The sequence below is a fragment of the Drosophila subpulchrella genome, chromosome 3L (assembly GCF_014743375.2).
Source record: "Drosophila subpulchrella strain 33 F10 #4 breed RU33 chromosome 3L, RU_Dsub_v1.1 Primary Assembly, whole genome shotgun sequence".
NCBI lineage: Eukaryota > Metazoa > Arthropoda > Insecta > Diptera > Drosophilidae > Drosophila > Drosophila subpulchrella.
In genome coordinates, this window is record NC_050612.1 from 11,802,296 (window position 1) to 11,816,216 (window position 13,921).

Here is a 13,921-nt window from a genome sequence, read left to right on the forward strand (position 1 = left end):
AGAAAAAAAATTGGTATCGATGGATGAGTCTCCAGCGGAGTCTTTTAGTGCCCGCGTGTGGGTTTCTGTTTCTGTATCTGTGAGGGGCAGTTCAGGTTCATGTTCAATGCTGCAAATTATACGCGTTTTTCGGCATCGTCGACTGCGACTGCGAGTGCGAGTGCCCGGCCCAAAATGATTGGCGTGCCAAAATGCTATAAATGCGCCGCCAGGCCAATTCAGTCACATTCATTCTCGTTGCGAGTTCACAGTGACAAGTCAGCCCAGCCCAGCCCAAATCCAGACCCAAATCCCATCCAAAATGAACAAATTCGTGAGTTGAGGAGTCGAGGGAAAAGAGAGAGAGGGCAACCCTATCTAACCATCTTTTGTATCCTAGTTCGTCCTTGCCGTTGCCGCCCTGGCCATTTCCTGCGTCCAGGCCGATTCCTTCGATGCGAGAGCCGAGACCCGGGAGTACAAGAGCGACCTGAAGGAGGACGGCAGCTATGCCTACCAGTACCAGACCTCCAACGGCATCGCCGGCCAGGAGTCGGGCGCAGGTGGCTACTACGCCAGTGGCTCGAACGCCTACTACGCCCCCGATGGCCAACTGATCCAGCTGACCTACACCGCCGATGCGGACGGTTTCCACCCCGCCGGCGCCCATCTGCCCACCCCTCCTCCCATTCCGGCGGCCATCCTGAAGTCCCTGGAGTACATCCGCACCCATCCCCACCAGGAATCCCGCCAGGGTCAGGGACGATTCTAGACCAAGTTGGGCCTGGGGCCTGCGGCCACCACCACCACATGTTGAGCGTTATTCGAGTTAGGCTTAAGTCATTTGAAAATAAACACCGTTTGAGTTCACAAACATTTCCATAAACAAGTCGAGACTGCTGTTTAATTTGGGCGAACATAGCATTGGGAAGGGGCATTGCGAGAGATTCGCTAACTGGAAGATGCGCCAAATTTGCGAAATTTTTGCAGGCTTATTTACGTCAACCAAAGTTTCTCCAAATTCAATGAATTAATTATGCGTTTTTAATAGGTACTTTCACTACTTAAAATAGCAGGTTTTCTGGCTGGTAATGTAAAAAATTTACATTCAAAGTTATATTCGTAATTATTCTTAAATTTATTCTGAAAGAAGAAGTATCTTTTTTAAACATATAAAAGACTTTTACATACTTTGAAATAAAAATGTGTTCCTTGAACAATTTAACAACATACCTAGAAAAGTTTAGAGATTAAAATATCACCGACCTTATATTAGGTATTTAATTTTGAAGTCTTGTTCAAATTTTTGAATTTGAATTATAGGCGCCAACATCCAGTAACAGAAACCAGGGCTACTTGCACGCCTATCGATAGTAAGCCAATCCGCATTGGCAGTCACAGCGAATTGTCTTTTTTTTATATCGATATTGTATCGTTATTGTATTTGGCGCGCGATTTGAAGTAATAGTAATGGACTTAAAGCACGTAGTATCTATGTATGATTTGAAAATACAGAATTTTTTACTTGTACTAAGAAAAAAATGTTTTTCTAGTTAATGATATTTATGTTTACATATTTATGTATTTACCTGTAGTATGAATTTCTAAAAAATCTTCCGGTTCTCAGAAGTACACAATTGGAATAAAAATGTCTTTCCATTAAGCTAAACGAAAACATTGATTTTTATTTATTTAGAAATCTGTAAGTTTTGCTTATGGGGACAGAATTCTATAAATTCATTTATTTAAAAATAGGTTTGAGTTGAAGAAAATTCTAGTTTGACTCCAAATGTCTTAAAAACTATTTAATAAAGTTGATGATATTAATTATACCAAAATATAACGATCCAATTTTTTCCAAGAATCTCTTATAATTTCTTTGAATTGATTGAGCCGTTGACAGCAGCACTCTGTTATTCGGAGCTGGTTCGCGAACGAACCGGTTAGCCACGCTCACCAGTGCTGTCATTTTGTTCAAACTAAAGCAGTGCGGCTTTGAAAAATCAAATATAACTCATATAACAAAACACAAAAAAAAATATAACATAACATTTCATTTTTGTTTAATAAAACTGTAAATAAAATTTTTGTAGAAACTCCAACTCAATATATTTAAAACTTCGTTTGCTGAAAAAACGTTTACAGTAAGCATCACAAAAAGTTACTTGCATACAAAGAAGTAATAAAGATAGTTTTTAAAAATATAAAAAATATATTTATTCGTTATATTTTATTTTGACCATTTTTTTGATTCATTTTTTAAGTGATCTGTATATTTTCCGAAGTCTGCGCATCACTGGCACTCGAATAGTGTAGAGGAGCGGGCGCAACCGGGCGATCGGTTGAAAACCAAACCGCGCAAGCTCGCCGCTGTTTCAGTTTCAGTCACTCGCGAGCGATCGAACGAATCGGTTATCTTCTGGTTATCTGGAAAAGGCAAAGGTGTTGTGAGGTGTTCTGTGGTGTTTTGTGTTGTTTCGAGCTGTTTTGAGGCGAGAACTCCGCTGGCAGAGGCGAGTGCAACTGCAAATGCAAAGTGCATGTGCAGCGGTCAGTACTCGCATTCGCATTCGCTATTTTTGCTGCCATAAGCCAGCTTGCTTGGCTCCTATTTTGTTTTGGTTTTGATTTTGAATTTGAATTTGATTTTGATATTGAAGTTGGCTTTGAGTCTGCGCGACTGGGAGTTCTGTGTGCGCGTTGCATTTTCAATAAACGCGTTTGCTTTTGGCTCTTGGCACGCTGCGTGGGCGCCAATTCGTGTGACTGTGTCTCGTGTGTGCATTAGCTAATGTGTTTGTATTGCTAATTAAATCGGCAGCAAAGGCAACCGCAAAGTGGCAGCAGCAAGTAAAGAGCAACGAATACCAGGCAACAAGAACCCAAACCCCCGACAAAAAGCGAAACAAAGTGCATTCGATAAGTACGATAAACGAAATCCATTCCATTCCCGATCCAAACCCGATCTACCCGATCTGCGCACCGAATTGGATCGACAGCAGGTGTTTTCCCCACCGCATTTCCCATGGTGAGTTTTCCACGCGCCTTCGCTATCGCATTCGAAATGTTGACCAGCGTCCTATTAAGCGCTCTTTTGTTTGCCCATTAGTCGCGGTCAGCTGTGATAATATTTATTACCAATTGCTTCGAATACTTCCTTCAATTTCCAATGCGGCGTGCAGGGCGAACGCCACAAAACTAGATCAATTACGCGGAACCATAATGCTGATAAGACCTGGCGCCCCCTCTGAAATATATTAGTAATGCATTCGTTCACTGAAACCCTTAACACGTTTTTCTACGCGTAAACAAAAGTTGTTATCAATCGATGAATATTCGAGTTTCGAAATAATTAGACAACTAACAATAAGAACCCACCATACACAATAGTGATATACCATTGTATCAGTCCTAAAAAGTTATTGTTGTTTTATGTTACACCAAAAATTATATAATTATTACCGAATTTCATCCCTTGAGATTATATATATTTGCTGTGACTCTTACCCGAAAAGTGAGATATTTTGAATATTAATTTTTTTAACTATGTAATTATACCCGTTACTCGTAGAGTAAAAGGGTATACTAGATTCGTCGGAAAGTATGTAACAGGCAGAAGGAAGCGTTTCCGACCCCATAAAGTATATATATTCTTGATCAGGATCACTAGCCGAGTCGATCTAGCCATGTCCGTCTGTCCGTCTGTCCGTCTGTCCGTCTGTCCGTATGAACGCTGAGATCTTGGAAACTATAAGAGCTACAATACTGGGATTAGGCATGCAGATTCCTGAGATTCCTGCGCAGCGCAAGTTTGTTTCAAAAGAGTGCCACGCCCACTCTAACGCCCACAAACCGCCCAAAACTGTGGCTCCTACATTTTTGATGCTAGAACAAAAATTTTAACTGAAATGTATTGTTCTCATCAATACCTACTGACTGACCTAAAAAAAAGTTTGCCACGCCCACTTTAACGCCCACAAACCGCCCACAAACTTAAAAAAATCGTAAATATGAACGCGGATATCTCGGAAAATATCAAAGATAGAGAAACGAGATTTCAGATTTAGATTCCGTAGGCTTGAGCGCAGCGCAAGTTTATTACGCGAATATGCCACGCCCACTCCAACGCCCACAAACCGCCCAAGTCTGTGGCGCCCACAATTTTCATGGTAGACAAAAAATTTAAACTGAAATGTATTGGTCTCGTCAATACCTATCGATTGATTTAAAAAAAAGTTTGCCACGCCTACTCTAACGCCCACAACGCTTAAATCTGTCTACCGCCGGTAGGTGGCGCATTTGCTGCTTGCATATCTCCATTTTCCTTTGGTCCCTTTAGCTGAGTAACGGGTATCTGATAGTCGAGGTACCCGACTATAGCGTTCTTCCTTGTTTTTGAATTTAAAACTCCAGCATTGATCAGAAAATCTTTTACAAAATGTGAGTGGACTTATTTTACACTCAAACTTCTATCTTCTTAGAATAAAAAGATTTGAGTTGTGCAAAACTTTTTGTACTTTTAATCTAATGTACATTTTAATCTCATAAAAAAATAAACATCAGTTACCTGTACGCTATAGCGAAGCCACTCTGTAACTACAAATACTCCACTTATATGACGAAAATCGTTGGTAATCGCAAGACAAATAAACAATTAATTAACGCGAGCATAATGCGGCCATAACGCTCAACCCGCAACACCTATTACCCTGCTCTTTAAATCTGAAAATCTTTGGCTCTTAAATGGGTTCGAATGAGCCGACGGTTGGGTACCATTTCGATGCTCGGGGGAATTAGAAGCCGTGTTCAGATCTTTGCCGATACGAATCGGATTCGCATTTTTTATGGGTGCCCAGGGCGGCAAAAAGAACAAGAACAAGTGGGGCGGCTACCTGCCTTTCGGATTCCGATTCCGAGAAGTGTTTTTGGTCATGATATGCCCAATCTGAATCTGAATCTGAATCGAAACGGGTTCCACCCCTCGAGGCCAAAGAAATCTCCGCCAACTCTTCAAAGCGCGGCGGCTTAATTCAAATTGATTTCATTTTTCGATTCGTTCTCTCTGCCGCCTGCGTTTCGGTTTTTTGGCAAACAATTTGAAGTGTCAATTTGTGTTTATAAAACTAAAATTATTTATCAAGCCCAGGCCATCGCATGTGGGCAGCGCAAACAGTTAAAAGAAGAAAAAACCAAGCACGCATATGTATATATTATTGGTACAGAGAGAGAAATATCACTGATTTTGTAAGAGATTTAAGTAAAGTAGAATTTGAATAATATAATATAATAATATATTTATCATTTTAACTGGAATATTTTTGAAATTTAATAACAATACCAGGCTTAGTTAAGTAGGTTAGTTACGTAGGTATGGTTGGAGACTAGAAAACTAATCCTAACTTAGGCCAGTACAGATCCTTTTCCCTAGCTCATGGGTTATTGGGTTTCTTGAACCAGTTTGTTCTTGTTAGGAAACATCAAAATACCAGGCTTAAAGTGGTTCTATTATTTTCCTGTGCACTTGGATCAGTGTGTATAGTATGTACATATAGCTTATAGCACTATTGGCTGGCTGCAAAGTCAATTGCCAAATATGGCGGACTTGTTTGTGTGTGGTTTAATGTCACACTCGCACACACACTCATTTGCTGGGAGATAAGTGTAACTCTCTGCCCGTCAATAGCCGAGCTTTGAAAAAGGAAATTCAACTACTTGTTTCACCAAAAGCCGCTGAAATAGTCACCCAACATCGGCGCTTCGCTAGCTGCCTTTCCTTTGTCTCGGCCAATAAATATTGAAATTAGCATGCGTCCAAATAAATTTATTCTCTAATTGTTATCTAAGCTGCTGGGCCCTAAAAGGCATCCCAGATCCAACACGATCCGCGGATGAGTGTGCCGAACCGCCCAAAACAGATTACAAAAGAGCTCAGCTGGTCTTTAGCTGGAAATTCTCTGTGACTAATTGGCGGGGAGCTTGACTAATTGCATCGAGCTCAGCAGTGAGGGATGGGCTTGAAGGCAGTTAGTCGGTGATTAAATCGATTGCAACGATCTCAATAGAATTTATTTGCGCAGGCAAAATCACTTCTGATTTGATTTTAACTGATTTATGAACCGATTTCGGTTTAAATTATATCTAATCTTAACAGTTATCAATAGGAATGTCTACCGATTCGATATGGCTAGGGAAATCATATTAAAAATATTCATAACCTAAATATTCAGCATTTTATTGGCAGTGGCTAATCTTGATAAATATGATCACTTCATCAAATTTTTATCTCTTTTCACCTTCCATTTACTTACAAATTTTTGTCACGCATATTTAGTTATTCAAAACTTTCTTCCGCAAATATGTATAGATGTTTTAACTATAAAAAAAATAAAAGTCTATATATGGTTAGTTGTAGAATTTCTTCTCAAAATCATATTTTTTTAATTATAGTTTTTTAATATTTAAAAATATATTTTATATTAAATCGATTAGATCTTTATAAAGTAAACACGTGCACAATATAATATAATATAAAATAAAAGGTAATTTTTGATTTATCCCTTGGATTTAAAAGTACTTTAATGACTCATATCAACTGCAGTTTAAACTAAAAAATTTTTAACAATTATATATTTTCCCATTCTATTTGATTTTCACATTTCTCCAACACATTTTTGAAAATTCCGTGGGTTTCCTTGGCGAAGGGAATGTAGCACACTTAGCCACTTCCACCTTATGCAACATCGATTCGTTCTTTTGCGTCAACGGGCCAAATGGAGAATACTAATAAAAATCGCGGCTCCCTCGCGTAATTCGCTGGCCAACCTACGATTCCAGCCAACGACAACGAGGTTCTTTGCATTGACGGCAGCTGCTGCCGCTTAGAAACTAGCCGAACGGCAACAAAAAAAATTAAATAAAAATATTGGAATAAAATATAAACAACAACAGCGAGTGCAGCCCAGCCAACACCGATGCAGTGGCAGCCGCTTATTTAATATGCAAATGAGCGCATAAAGGCAATTCATTGCAGGGAGAGCGAAGCCAAGATATTTGCTAAACAATAAGTAAAATGGCTGCGAAATGCGAGAATAATTGTTATTCAGCAGTTGACGGGAGGATGAGCAGTTGTCACTTGGCAACTGAACCGCGTTTCATTCATATTCATTATAATTTTGAGTTTGAGTTTGAGTTTGCGTTTGAGCCAAGACTGCAAAGCTGCCCACGCAAGCCAATGATTTGATGTGGCATTAAGCGATAATTATGCGAGCACAACGCGGCGTATGAGTAATTTGCGTTTGCAATTAGAAACAGGCGCCGACGTCGACGTGCTGAAATGTTCAAATTGCAAGTATTAATCTCAAAAGAATACAAAAAGCTGCAGCCAAAACCACAAAAAGTAATAACAAATGCGGCCAGCAGCCAAGAACAAAAAGCAAAAAATAAGAAAAGAATACAGCCGACGAAGAAAAGAATCCAAGCAACTTGACAAATGCTGTGGGTGTTTCGTGTTGTTGCGGGCCCACGTTTAAAATTAATAATAAAGTACACACTCGGTAACTGCGAAAGAGTTGAATATTGAAAAAGCCCGTTAAGAATATTTGAGCGAAGCTGCTGGTTCTTTTATTTCGTGTGCCTGGCATACAAAAAACCCCAATAAAATTAAATATGTAATAACTTTTGAGCAGTAGCATTAACAATGTTCCGCCGGTTAATGTGCTCATCAAATAGCCATAAATCAGCTCATTTAAAGTGACTGAAAGTCGTTTCCTCCCGAATAGTGTAAGGTGTGGATGTTGTAAGTAATAATTTGTAGGATTCTTAATACAGGAAGTTGAGAGTTAAGTGGGATGGGTAGCCTCAACTCTTTAGATAGAGATGGGTGCCCTTTGTTAGCCCAAATAATTTGAATAAAAAAAGAAATCGCAACAAAGCCGAATTCGTTTTGCCCAGTTGCATTCCCTATTTGGAAGTTCTCGCCTGCCTGTCCATTCAAAAGCAGCAAATAAGAAATCAAAGCCAGCGTGGCGTATGCGTAATGCGAAAGCAAAAAGAGACTACCGACTACTGACCCATCCAAAGGCAACCCACACTAACCGAACAACAAAGGCGAATAGGAAATAACTAACCAGCTCCCACAAAAACAATGCTGATTACAACCGAACAGCCATCTCTAGGCAAGTTGTTGTTATGCCCATTTAAGCCTTGCCAATTTTGGCAACTTGTCGACCACTTGGCGCTTCAACATCAGCGATCGAGAGATGAGAGCTTCGAGCTTCGAGCTTCCAGCTTCGAGCTCTCCACCGCCCATGCCATTTGCTTCCCATATTAATTTATCATTTATAAACGATTATTGTTATATAAATTAAATTGCGCGCCCAAAACAAATTAAACTAATAATAGGAAGCGTTTTTCACGCTTTGAACCGCTTAATGTGCCATTGGTGGGATCTCCCAGCACCGGTTACTGTGTAATTATTGACTTAGTCTTTGACTTTGTGTGGATCCGACAGCTTTGGCTAATTCGTAGAACCGATAGGGAAAGATATATGTGTGCAGGGGTTCCGATGCTCTGGCACTTCCGCCCCCCGATTAGCTAACCCAGTTTGCTTTTTGGGCCACACCACTTTCTACCTAACCATTAGCCGAGTTTGCCAATATTATATGGATATCTTAAAAGCAATTTCTAGGGCGGCTTTGGCCAAATTTGGCAGTCGGAGTCGATTACCTTGGGCCGACTTGTCAGCAGGTGAAATTTGTTATACGCCTCTTGCCATTTTTTTTTATTCTGCATAATTTGTCCATAATCAGCGATCTCGGAAATTTGCATTCTTTTTGCGAGGACCGAAGACAGCAAATTCATAAAGCCCCAGACAAATAATGCGTCAATAAAATGTCAAGCGAGCATCGAAGGTTGAGCAAACAATTGACGAACGGCGAAAAAATTCATTATTTAATGTTATTACCCTCCCGCACGGGCAAACAAAAAATGACATTAGTGTAAAGAACATTGTGAATCACGCAGGGTCACAAAGACTGTGTCACGGATGCCATTGGTTAAATATTTGGATGCCTTATGGATGGATGGATGGCTAATATCAATCAAACTGGTGGAAACGTACTTGTTTGTACGATACGCGATCAGGCCTTATTTGATCGCCAATTATCGGCTAATAAAGACTCGTTTTGTGTTCTATTAGTTGCATAACATTAGTTAGCAGCCATACGCTGAATGATCAATGGGCAAGAAAGAGCCAATTCAGCTCATTTATTTTTGCCTACTTCTGAAGTTTTATCACCCTCGAACACAAGAGCATAAATATTTATTTGATTCGCTGGGGATGGAGCAACATATGGCAGAATGTCTTTTGTCTGCGATTTTTTTTTATTTTGATCAAGGTCACTGGGTATTCTGGGAACCTCTGAGCTCACACATCCCCTGCAGTCGCGGATTCTTATTAAATTTTCTTTAATTTACGAGCAGCATTCGATTGAAAGCGGAAATTCTCGGCTAATCGCGGGCATAAGATAGAGCGACTTGCTCACAAAATAAACAGATCTCGCCGCATTCCTAATCCCTCTGTCTCGAGACAAGTGCCGCCCTGGGGTTTTTTATTTTTTCCTCCGATTTTTATTTTGAATTTTGTGGTGCTCTGCGAGCAAAGTGTTTGCGACGGCGCCTTTGGGTTTGTTTGTCTGAGCTGCGGTTTCTGTTGCCATTGCGGTTTCCAACTGCCGCCTCAAAATTCTATTAAGGCCCGAAATCTGCTATTGATTTGCATCTATACGAATACGAATGCGAGTGCGAGCGAGTGGATTGGATTGCCGGGCTGTTAAGTTTGGCATTTGCGGGAACTTGTTTCACCTACATTGTTTTACGTTTCCGCAGCTGCGTGTGCGGCTGAAAGTATCTTTGTATCTTTGTATCTCGGCCTCTGCCGGCTGCTCTGCCATCTTGCTGTTCTGTTTTTACAGAGAAAAATTGGTTCTTAAGGCTAGATTTTGATTTGGCAATGGGGATTACACGGATTATGATTAGCTCCTAAGCTAAGCTCTTAAATAAAATCTGGTCTTTATTTTATTAAAAATATATCTTTTAAGTTGGGAATGATAATGAATTAAAATATTCCGGTCTAAGTATTTCATCTTTTGATGAAATGACATTATGATAACATAATGATTTTGAATTGTCTGTTTATATACATGCCTCTTCATAAAAATCCTTTCTGTGGTATTTTTAAATATTTTATAAATCAGAATTTAGTTATGTCCTGTTCTATACACTCAGCATAATTGCGAGCGACACCAAAGTGGCCAAAACAGCCCGTCGGTCCAAGGTTCGTCGGAAGAAACTCATTTGAACTTTGCTACGAGCGAAAATCCAGAGATTTCTTTATTATTATTTCGTGGGCCCATCAAAACACTGCCGAAGTCAATTACAAACCGATCAATCACATCGATCGTCCCCGAATGGGGCGGACCTTAGACCCCGACTGCCCGACTGACTGACTGACTGGCAGCGAATGTAACCGCTGCAACGGTAAAAACTACACCCAGTAATTTATGCGACCGCCTCACTGGCATTACAATAACTCAAGTAATAATAAAATTGCTAATAAAGCGCTCTCCACTCGAAAAGTGCGTAAACCGCTGTTCAGCCATAAATCGCCGAGTGGGAGACAAAGCGGAATGGCCAATGCCAAAGTTCCGAGAGGTGATCGCCGGGATAAGTCTTATAGAGGGGATTTGCGGGGCAAACTCAGACCCGGGCAACGACTCATAAATTCATTTGTTTTCATTAAGCAACAGTTTTGTGGCGAGTTAGGGGAGAAGATAAAAGGGGTAGGCCTCGGACAGGAAGGAAACGAGCTATCGAAACGCGAATGCTCTTCAAGTCGTGGGCGGGTAATTTTGCACCACTTCAAATGCTGTCCAAACTCTGTCGATTTGTTTACTTAGGCCATTGTGTATAAGCGAACATGTGTATAATATCAATAATAATTTACTTTTATGCATAAATAATTGGGAAGTAAGTAATAACACAACTGTTGATTATTTAAACATATTTATTTATTGAAGTTATTGGGATAGAAACATGGATAAAGTAATGTAAGAAAAATATATACATATATGTATTTTGAATATTTTTTTATGTGTTAGATATTTATAATGAGTAGTGATTTTTTTACACTATATAATCTTCAAATTCAAAAATATTATTACATTTGTTTTTATATATTTATATATATTAGAAATCATAAAAGCATAAAACAATTCATAGATTCTTATGGACATATATTACCTATTATCAAACTGATTCTTAAAATTATATAATAATTTATGAAAAAAGCCGTGTTAATATTTTTGAATCACTAATTGCTGAGTAACTGAACTTAGAATGCACATCCATAGTGCTAGCTATGAATTTATAGGTCAGCATACCCAATAAGGGGCAGTGTGGACTTGCCCAGCTGCCGCCTGTCAAGAAACTGAGTTTGCCAATGCCCGACACGTACGCGGATGTCCGTGCCCAATACCCATCCGAAATCCATATCCAATCCCAGTTCCCATACCGCCTCGATAATCAATAGGCGAACTCCCCCCAAAAGTAATTAAGCACGCTGGATGGGCGTGCAATGGTCTTGGCTTTTCGGTTGGAATGGGAGATGGGGTCTTGGGGAAAAGCCCTAGCCTGGGGGCCTGGGAGTCGGAGTTTGACGGCGCCTATCAGCAGAGCCATCAAACGTATGTGCTTTGTCAAATTGAAATTATGCACAACCGATACAGCTGATACAGCTGATCTTCAGCCAGACAGATGGAGAGATCACTCGCTTATGTAATTGGAAATGCGCCTGGGGACTGGGGAGTTAGGATCGCATTGGAGCAGGGAATTGGGAGCGAAGCCGTCAAACGAAGGCTGACAATTGCAGACAGCTAATAACTTGGTCGATGAGCGATGGGAAATGGGAAATGGCAAATTGCTGATCACTGATCACGGCGATCGCCGAGTCGCTCGTCCAAACTCATGCAGACACTTCCTCGAGAGTTGGGGATACCGATTCCCATTCCCGCCAGTCATGTAACAGCTTAAAAATAATTTGCTCAAATAAATCAAAGTCATAAAATGCAGCGAAGATCAGCCGGCGATCACCACTTCACCAACTTCACCATATACCATCCACACTCCATGCCAATCCAATCCAATCCAATACCATGTTGCAATGCCTAATGTTGCTGATTTTGCTTTGATATCGCATAAAAGAATTTAATGAAATTTAATGAAAAGCTACACGATCGCAGACACGATCGCTACATTTGCACTTTGTTGCAATCGCCGCCGTCTGCTGTCTGCTGTATGCCGACCGCTGTGAATATGAATTTGTCTCTAGGACATTTTCGCAATTAATTGAATTATCGTCGTGAATGGCAAAGGCATCCGAAGATCGATTGGGGTGCAATCAAATGCGATCCGTGCGATCGTCAGATCGGCACTCATGTGTCGGGGCATATGCATATACAATGTATCTTTTTTTATGGCATTTCGGGCTGCAAGTTTGCAAGAATATGGCATTAGCATGGCTCACCGATCGACGGGGTGTGGCTGTGTGGCAACTGCGGAGTGGATTCACTTGCCACAACCACAAGCCGCACTGTAAGGTTAAAGCCAACCCGACAAGCTATTACAATCAGCCACGCTCCATTAGAGCCACGACGTTGGCTGCGCTGTCGGCGTCATTTACGCCTAATTAAACAAATTATTGCACTGCAAGTGGCAGCAGCGCTTGCAAATTGCGCTCGATTCGAATCGCGCATACGCCGTGTGGCCCATGCCCATGCCCATGCCACGAAATCTCACAATGTAATCTTAATTGTGAGACAATGGCCGTTTACTATCTTATAAATAGCCCTAAGCGAGCAAAACGTTGAGAAGCGACAATGCAACAAAAAGGCAGAGTTAATGCTGGCAAATATCAGGTTACAAGTTAGTTACAAGTTCACGAGCCAACAATGAGGTGGTTAAAATGTGGGAAGATTGTGGCGAACTTGGAATACACTCATGGTTAATTTGGAATTTTTATTGACATTTTGTTTTTAAATCATTCACATTCACTATTGTACTGTATTAACATCGAATAATTTGAATGCATAATTTTCTACTTAATATCAATTTTAATTTTAAAACCCTGAAAAATGAGCTTTCCTCCTTTGATTTCTGAAAGTTCATTATTTATTCCCTTAAGGTTAAATATTTAAAGAACATCTTCAAAAATATATCTAATATAATTTCTTAACTTATTAGTATGCCTTTTAAAAATTTATATATTTTCTCCATATTCTATCTTAATATCGTATGAGTTCTGAAAGTGCTCCCTTAATTTGAAATGTTTTTGTGAAAATCTGCAAACAATTTTCCGTATTTATTGCTACTATTGGCATACCTTTTTCGCGACTGTCACTGCCACTTGGTGGTAAGCAACAAAGGCAAAACCGGCGGCGCTGTGGGCGATGCGGCTGCCTGGAGATCTGTGGATGTATCTCTTTTTCAGCTGCCTCACAAGCTTTTTCAGCTGCCCAATCTGTCTCGGTCTGTGCCCCAAAAAACAACAACGGCCCCCAAACATTGACCAACAAATTCGCCAGTCACGTGGTGTGGCCTGTGCAGCCCAAGAAATGGGAGCACTTGGCGCTGGTTTTATATTTACGATTATGTATTTATTTTGATGTCCAATGCAATGTAGTTCAAGTTCGAGTTGGCGCTGTGAGGATCGTTGGCATGGGGATTGTAAATTGTGAATTGTGGATCGGGGAATTGCGCAAGTGGAGAGTCTGGGGCCGAAAGGTAAAGGTAGCGAAGGTGCCTGGGCTGGCCTTTAATCTTCGCGTGATTTTTTATACGACTGTCTGTCTGTCAGAACAGCGCTTTTCACGCCTGTCACCTGATATCT

General features: G+C 40.5%; 2 protein-coding genes across 3 annotated transcripts in view; both read left to right on the top strand.

The window, feature by feature from the left end:
* Positions 1-217: 217 nt before the first annotated feature.
* LOC119554102 (pupal cuticle protein Edg-78E) lies at positions 218-823 on the top strand. Its single transcript, XM_037864851.1, has 2 exons — positions 218-313; positions 380-823. Exons 1-2 carry the CDS (start codon positions 302-304, stop codon positions 749-751), a joined length of 384 nt encoding a protein of 127 aa, XP_037720779.1. The 5' UTR covers positions 218-301; the 3' UTR covers positions 752-823.
* Positions 824-2,375: 1,552 nt separating this feature from the next.
* LOC119552572 (formin-J) overlaps positions 2,376-13,921 on the top strand; it is a 33,019-nt gene continuing 21,473 nt past the window's right edge. For both annotated transcript variants that reach the window (XM_037862197.1, XM_037862196.1), the window contains exon 1: positions 2,376-3,007. The gene's annotated coding sequence lies outside the window, so the exon portion shown is untranslated. The remainder of the gene's footprint in view (positions 3,008-13,921) is intronic.